The sequence below is a fragment of the Heloderma suspectum genome, chromosome 12, assembly GCF_057233095.1.
Source record: "Heloderma suspectum isolate Gila_16-S chromosome 12, 16-S_ref, whole genome shotgun sequence".
NCBI classification, from domain to species: domain Eukaryota; kingdom Metazoa; phylum Chordata; class Lepidosauria; order Squamata; family Helodermatidae; genus Heloderma; species Heloderma suspectum.
In genome coordinates, this window is record NC_139469.1 from 11,437,809 (window position 1) to 11,446,340 (window position 8,532).

The window sequence follows — 8,532 nt, forward strand, 5'->3', positions numbered from 1 at the left end:
AAAGGTGTGGGACCACTACTTATCTTCAGTCACTACCCCACCATCTAGTCTGGGTAAATGAAAATGTCTGGTATTGCCCCAGGGAGGCACTCCAGCTCTGACTCTGATGAACGTCCGGAGGAACTTCAGTCTTCAGCCTTGGAAGTCACCCTTCCTGTTTACTCTTGGAACACCATACAGATTGCAGTGGGATGCAAGGCCGCTTCTAGGCACATAGGAAGCTGCCTTATACTAAGTCACACCATTCATCCGTCTAGTTCAGTAATGTCTACACACACTGACAATGGCTCTCCAGGGTTTCAGGCAGGATTCTTTCCTAGACCTACCTGGAGATGCCGGGGATCGATCCTGGGACCTTCAGCATGCAAAGCAAAGACTCTCCCACTGAGCTACAGCCCCTCCCCTAGCTAGGGCCCCTTTAATGTACACACAACCTCAGCAATTTGATTCAACAGGCCTTTAGTCTAACATGCAATCAAGCCATGTACCAAGTATCCAATAAAACAATTTTTGGTGCTAATTTTTCAAGATGCAAGATCTTAAGAGATTCATAACCTCTGGACAGGGGTCACACCTTTAAAATAGTTTGTGGGGGACCTGGGTGCTGTCTGATGCTGAATATTTATTAGCAACAATGCTTTCAATGACTAATCTAGATGCCTGCGTTCTTCCTTTGTTTCCTTTTTAAATGAAAATTAGAAATATTTATAATCATCAGCATTTTGGGCTGCAGCCTAGCCTTGAAAATGAATCCATTAAAGTTAGTAGTCCACAAAAACAAATAGCCTGCTCACCCATCAATATTTTTGTAGTCACCTGTCTGCCCATACATACCTGTGGCTGCAATCTTACACAGTGGATCATGCTCCATTGAATTCTGCAGAACTTAGTTCTGAGCAGACATGTACAAGCTTGCACTGTATGTTAGTCTTTTGTGCCTGACACAAAACTTGAACAACTCTTCTCCTATTTTCAAAAGCTTCCCCGGTTTGGTCACCTGCAGAAGATTCTTACCCACCCCAGGTGATTAGGCAAGTAGCTATTTACAAGACAGCCATAAAACAAACTTGGCAAATAGGAAAACGAAAACATGAGAAATATTTTGGTATCTAGCAGAGTATCTTCTTGCCACTTACGTGAGCAGTAATAATCGCTCTGTTATGTCTAACTATGCAAACAATGTGCTGTGCATACCTCAGTCTTTAACTGAGTACTTAAAAGGTTTTCCCAGCCTTTGATGTGGGGAATTAACAAATAATGACACATTCTTGCTCCAAATGCAATCCCAAGCAAGGGACATTCCCTTAAAGTATATTTCTTTTACACACAGATCAAATCTGCTGCCCAGTCAAAACTTTCTAACAGCACAATCCTATGTATGTTTACTCAGAAGTAAGTCCCATTATGTTTGTTCACTGGGGCTTCCTCCAAGGAACGTGTACATAGGACTGCAGCCTAAAAGGACAGTTTTGGGTGTTTTACTGCTGTGTCCGCTGCCCAAATTTCCTCAGTAGCATTATACTACACTTCAAACCAGTGTCAGACCGGATTGACTGTCAAGGCTCCTACGAAAGCAACCTTGGAAACTGTAGTTCTATATAGGGACTAGGATCTCTACAAAACAATTATCTGCACCCACACAGAGGATTATAACTCCTGTACTTCTTTCATAGTTAAAACCAATTCCAAACTGGTTTAAGTTTGCAGTGTAAGATGTGCCTCGAGTGACAACCGCGTTTTTATGCAACTAGCATGGGAAATTCATCTAACGCCATAAAATCCTTCAATCCAGAGCTCTTCTATGGGGCACCCTAGAGCAGACAATCATTAGGAGAGCTGCAAGCTCCTCCCCTTCTACACCCCCATGTCAACTTGTATGTAAAACTTAACTGGCAGATGACAACACATATTGTCCCTGCACAGAAGATATCCTCAAGGGCACGCTCACATTGGGAAGCATATATCTGGCAGGCAGGGGGATGCATAGCTCACACTGGGGTCGAAGTTCAGGGGCCCACAGCCCAAGCCCCCCCCCCAATGACTACCCAGAGAGCAGTAAATGAGAAGGCCAGCAGAAGCAAACTCGGTTTGATTCCTGTAGTCATGAGGGTGCTATGCTTTCAGTGAGTTTAAAATGCAAAACTGCGCATGTTTAGAATTTTTTAAAAAAATCAAAGTTGGCAAACAGGTTGTTGCTTTGACATAACAAGAATGTATAAGTTTTAGAGCATGGAATAGAAGTTAGATGACGGGGGATATCAGTTATTTGCTTCCTTCACAACTGGAGTAATACACGCTGCCATCTAAAGGGGGTGCCCATTAGATCATTAAAGTCGCAATCCTATGTGTGTTTAGACATAAAAAAGTCCTACAACTCCTAGCACTTCCCAGCCAGCCTGGCTGGGGAATGCTGGGAGATGTAGGATTTTTTTCTGTCTAAACATGCATACAACTGCGCCTTACATCCAGGGTCTAAAATTACCTGGCTGCACCACTGACAGCTCAGTGGCAGAGCATTAAGTATAGGAGGGGTACAACGACAACCCTCATCATCCCTGACCATGGGCCATGCTGTCTGGGGCTGATGGGATCTGGAATCCAACAACATCTGGATGGCCGCAGGTTTCCCCATCCATGCTGTAAAGTAATGCTGACTGTTGAACAAGCAACAAACAGCAAAAAAACAGTTCACTGAAAGACCATTGAGACAAAAATGTTCACACCTTGGAACAAGCAGACAGATGGGCCCCCACACAAGCCGCCAGAGTATTTACAGCAGACATGATTAAGCATCCCAAACAAAGCATGACTTCCCCATCCCACCAAGGTTGATGTACAACTCAGCGCTGCTGCATGGTAAGAGCAAAAATACACCACTGAAGAAATATAAAACTCCCCAGTCCCCATATGCCAGAGGGGAAGCACTGACAACCCAGGGGAAAGATCCTGGTGATGAGTTTTAATTGATCCTGGATTTGTCTTATGGTGATGAATTTTAATCGAGTTAATATTATAATGAGTTAATATGATGAGTTTTAATCGATCCTGGATTTGTCTTATGGTAATGGTTGATTGCTTGAAGTTGTTTTAGATATGTTGTCTTTGTGTATATTGTCTGTTTGTATTTATTTTAATGTAAATGGCTTTTAATTTCTGTATACTTTATTTCTGATGTTTTTAATCTTTGTAAACCGCCCAGGGAGCTTTGGCTATGGGGCAGTATAGAAATGTAATAAATAAATAAAGATGAAAAGAGATACCCCCAGCCTCCAAAGGCCATGAGAACAAGCAAGGAATTCTACACACTGTCTTTGTACACATGTCGAAGTGTACATGGGCATTTCATTTTGATCCCACTCCTCCTCCAAGAAGCGCAGGAAGGCTCTCCCAGCCTCATCCATTTTACCCTGCAAGGGAGGTTAAGCTGAGAGTGGTGACTGGCTCAAGAACTACCCAGCAAGCATTAAGGCTGAGTGGGAATTCGAATCTGGGTCCGTCAAGTTGGCACGCTAATCACTCCCTTACATTTATGCTTACACAGATATACAGAGGCAGACACACACTTATGATATGTACATTATTTAGAGATTGCATTGGGCTCCCTCTCTTTAAGCTTCACACGAGCTACTAAGAGTTTTTTTTATTTTGCACACCATGTGAGTTAAAGGTCTGCCTGCCTGGTTTTTTATGCTGAATTGTTTTATCCTGCCCTTGGTTTTGTTCTGAGACATTTATTTTTAGTTGCTTGGTTTTTCAACACTGCTATTGACACCAGGTCTCTTAATGGTGGCAAACTGAGCTGTACTCACACACTGAACATTTCTCTTTTTGTTCTGGCTTGTTTTTTGTTTGGTACTATGGTAATAATTTCACCAATACACTTTGATGGTTTTTGTTCATTCGAACAGCTTTTAATGTAATTTAGGTATTTTACACATATTTTCTATTTCATAAAGAGCAGTGGGGTATAACTTGTTTGATAAATGAACAGCTCTCTCTCTGTACATACATGCATTTACAACGCAGCACACAATTTTATATAAACTCAATATCACAAATTCCATCTCTTTGCCACGATGAAACCATCATATTCTAGCATGACCAAAAAAACACCTAAGCCAGGTCTAGTCGGGGCAGGGACAAGGAAGGCAATGCATCCCACTCCCTAAGACTCCATCTTACCTTTTGTGAAATTTTATAAGTGTTTATCGATTATGTATAATGTAAGAAGAGCCCTGCTGGATCAGTCCAAGGATCCATCTAGTCCAGCATTCTTTTCACATAGTGGCCAACCAGCTGTCGACCAGGAACCCACAAGCAGGACATGAGCGCAACAGCACCCTCCCACCCATGTTCCCCAGCAACTGGTGTACACAGGTGTACTGCCTCTGATCCTGGAGGTAGCATATAGCCATCAGGACTAGTAGCCAATAGAGAAGTGGCAATGACATTTTTTTAAGCAAACCACCAGAAAAGCAGTGACTTCTCAAGGCTGCACAGTGGCTCAGTGAGGACTGGGTCCCCCATAGGGAGAAAGAATATATTATAACTTCTTGGGGGTGCAGAGAAGCAAGATGATCCCAAGGCCTAGAGAAGAGTGCACAGAATGGGGAAGGTCCTACTGCCCCAGAGCAAATAGTCCCACGTGTCAAAAGCCTATCAGTCTGCATTGGCGTATATAGCCTGACCTCAGAGTGTATGGGAAATGCAAAGCCTACGAACAATGGTGCAGTGGCAGATTTTGATGTGCAGGTGCTTATCACGACAGTTGCTACAGCCATGCCCCCAAGGAGAGTCTAGAAACATAGGCAGCTGTGTTGATCCATCTAGTGGAGGCTGGAGGCTCCAGTGTTGGTGGGGCAGTGAATCTGCTCTGGGCTTCAGTCAGAACTCCAAAGGAGCTATCCAAGGTCACACCTTGGATGGCTCCTTTGGAGTTCTGACTGGTTCTGACTGAAACCTGGAGCGGATTCACCATCCCACTGACATCGAAGGCACCAGCCTCCACTGGACCCATCTCTGTGCATATTTTATATCTCTTTTCTAGTTGTTTTGTCAAGTTATTGGGTCTTAATTACCTGTTCCCAGACCAAGCCACCCCAAAATACAACAGGGATAATCACAACAATATATTGTGGCTGGAGAAACCCATTCCCCCACCCCAGCTATGCTACTGTGAGGATTACACAGTAATTGCAAACTAAGCTATGCAGGAACAGGGGAATCCCCAGGGGTGGGCACGGGAGATGACACGATTGTCCCTGTGAATGAAAAAGTCCCAGTGCTTTGACCCTGAGAGCCCAAGTTCCACTACATCACTACCTATGGAGAAAGGAAGTGACCAAATCAACTTCAGATGTGGGGGAGGCATCTCTGTAAGGCATTGATCACCGAGGAACACACGCAGAGAAGAAGGAAACAGAGGATGTGGTAAGTGTGGGGGTGCCAAGGGATAGAATTCAACTGAAGTCCTACTTAAAGTAGACCCAGTGAAATGAATGGGACTTAAATTTTTCATGACCAAGTTACATCCCATTCATTTCAATGGGTCTACTCTAAGTAGGACTTCAGTTGGATTCTACCCAAGGACAGCATCTTATTTCCTTGGGGCTGCTGGCTTTGGGATTCTGGGAGTTTTTGTGCAATACACCTGGCCAGCACCAGGTTAGGGAGGGCATCCCTTAAAGGATGGAGCCCCCAACAGCCATAAGAGACTACTATAAGGGGGAGGCCTCGTGCAACCTGGGTGTGGGACAGACGCAATCGTGCTGATGCAGAGATTGTCGCCCTGCTTATTTAACTTATATGCAGAGCACATCATGAGAAACGCCGGGTTGGATGAATCACAGGTCGGAATTAAGATTGCCGGGAGAATTATCAACAACCTCAGATACGCAGACGATACCATCCTAATGGCAGAAAGCGAAGAGGATCTAAAGAGCCTCTTGTTGAGGGTGAAAGCGGAGAGTGCAAAAGCTGGTTTGAAACTCAACATTAAAAAAACGAAGATCATGGCATCTGGCCCCATCACTTCCTGGCATATAGAAGGGGAAGAAATGGAAGCAGTGACAGATTTTACTTTCTTGGGCTCCAAGATCACCGCAGACGGTGACTGTAGCCATGAAATTAAAAGACGCTTGCTCCTTGGGAGGAAAGCTATGGCCAACCTAGACAGCATAGTAAGAAGCAGAGACATCACCTTGCCGAGAAAAGTCCATCTAATCAAAGCTATGGTTTTCCCAGTAGTAATGTATGGCTGTGAGAGCTGGACTATAAGGAAGGCTGAGCGCCGAAGAATTGATGCTTTCGAACTGTGGTGCTGGAGAAGATGCTTACGAGTTCCCTGGACTGCAAGGAGGTCAAATCAGTCCATCCTAAAGGAAATCAACCCTGAGTGCTCATTGGAAGGACAGATACTGAAGCCAAAGCTCAAATATTTTGGCCACCTAATGCGAAGAGAAAACTCCCTGGAAAAGACCCTGATGCTGGGAAAGACTGAAGGCAAAAGGAGAAGGGGACGGCAGAGGATGAGATGGCTAGATAGCATCACTGATGCAATGAACATGAACTTGAGCACACTCTGGGAGAGAGTGGAGGACAGGAAGGCCTGGCGTGCTGTGGTCCATGGGGTCACGAAGAGTTCGGACACGACTGAACGACTAACGACTGAACAACAAAGAGAAATACGATGATAAAGAGGAGCCCAAGAGAACACTTAATACAGATCAGACGCCCCTTAACAACTCTCTCCTCTTCAGAACAAACAGGAAAAGAAGTGTCGCCTCTTCCCTCTACTCTTTCAAAGCGCACCCAGGCGCATTCGGAATCGGGAATTTTTGGCCTGCATTGGTCACGGAACCACAAGCGTGGAGGTTGTTCTAGGAGGGCTTGATTTGGAGAAAAGCGGGTTTTCTTGAGCACCTTCCCCCGCGCACCCGACGGGGAAACCCTACGCTCAGCCTCTGACACCACGCGCCCTTTCCACAGAAGGAAGTCCCGCTGAATTCAGTGGGTCTTGCTCCCAGGTAAGTGGCACAGGACATCAAACGTTGTCTTTCTTCTACTTTCATACCGGAGCAGCTTGCAACAAATGCAAGAACAAAAAAATAATGCAAGCAGCATAAAGTGCTATATTATGTGTATACTTTCTGTTTACAGCCACAGAGGACACACATGATGGACCCAGAGCAACACGGGATAATATTGAGAGCGCAAAGCCACTCCCACCTGTAGCCAAAGAGGAAGCGGGTCTGAACTGAAGAACAGCGATCTTCAGCCCGCCCCCCAGTCTTGCAAACCCGCCCTCGAGCCGCGCTCAAGTTCGCAGCGCTGCCTGTCAACGTGATTCACACGACAAGGCACTTATCACAGAATCATGTCAGAGAATCGTAGGGTGGGAAGGGGCCTGCAAGACCATCGAGCCCAACCCCCCGCTCAATGCAGGACGCCTGATTCCCAGCGGAATCCCATCCAAGTACGCCCCAGGGCTGACCCTGCTTAGCCGCCGAGATCCTCTCCCTTCTCACCAACCACGCTCTCAACAATCCCAGTCAAAACAAACGCCAGCCGGTGCAAAACTAGGTTTTGAAAAAAATCAACCTGCACAATTACGCACACGGTAAAAGGCAACAGGAAAACCACCGCTCGCTTTCCCAGACGGCCCACAGGGGAGGACACTGTGGCGATCCGCACCGCGGAGAGATCCCTCCGGATCCTCCTTACCTTTGGGGAAGGACATGGCTAGACGGAGGGGTCTGCTCTGCCTCGCGCCCGCCCGGGTCTGGCTCCTGCTCGGCTCCGGCTAAACGCCCAGGCGCGGAGGCAACGGGAAAAGCCGAGGCGCGGAGCGCAACATCCGCCGCGGCGGGACACGTCCGGACACTTCCCGCCCAAGCCTCGGGGACCGAGCGCAGCCGCCTCCGCCAGCGCGCTCGCTCGACTTGCCGCAGCCACAACAACAGCGAGCGGAGAGGGGACCTCGCCGCCCCGCCCTCTCTCCATCCCCATTGGCTCCCCGCGCCGAAGAGGCGGGGCCTGCTTTAGTCACGCCCCTCTCCCGTCGCCCCGCCCTCTTTCTCAGGTGTCCCCGGAGGAAAGGCCAGCCGCGCCAGTTGTGCTTGCCATAACTCTGTATTTACAGGTGCGCCTCGCTGGTGGCGACGCGACAGGCTGCGCTCCCCCTCCGGGTGTTGTGCGGCAGCCTGGCTGGTGTCCAGCTGCGCTGGGGGGTTGGAACACGTTTCCACCCTGGCCCGGCGCCGTTGTGTTATCATTGTATGCGTTTTTGGCAGTTTTACCCAGCCCAAAAAAAGGCACCCAGAGGGGCTGACACAGATGAAAGATAAGACTGTCCCTGCCCTCGGGTGTACAAATCTAAAAGACACGACACAAAAGGAAAGGGGATGGGGAGGGATGAGGAAAATGCAACGCCCAGGCGTCACTGCTTGGTTTCAAAGTTCTTCTAGGTGTTTTTCTGGCAAGGAAGGGTGAAACAAGCTCCCCGCAAGTGTTCCTTCCCTGGCCAATGTATGG

At 47.3% G+C, this 8,532-nt stretch overlaps 1 protein-coding gene across 1 annotated transcript in view; it reads right to left on the reverse strand.

The window, feature by feature from the left end:
- Positions 1-7,966, reverse strand: part of MAP2K3 (mitogen-activated protein kinase kinase 3) — an 88,997-nt gene extending 81,031 nt beyond the window's left edge. Inside the window, exon 1 of the mRNA XM_084818339.1 lies at positions 7,723-7,966. Coding sequence (XP_084674465.1) covers positions 7,723-7,738 — 16 coding nt within the window. The 5' untranslated portion in view covers positions 7,739-7,966. The remainder of the gene's footprint in view (positions 1-7,722) is intronic.
- Between the last annotated feature and the right edge of the window lie 566 nt (positions 7,967-8,532).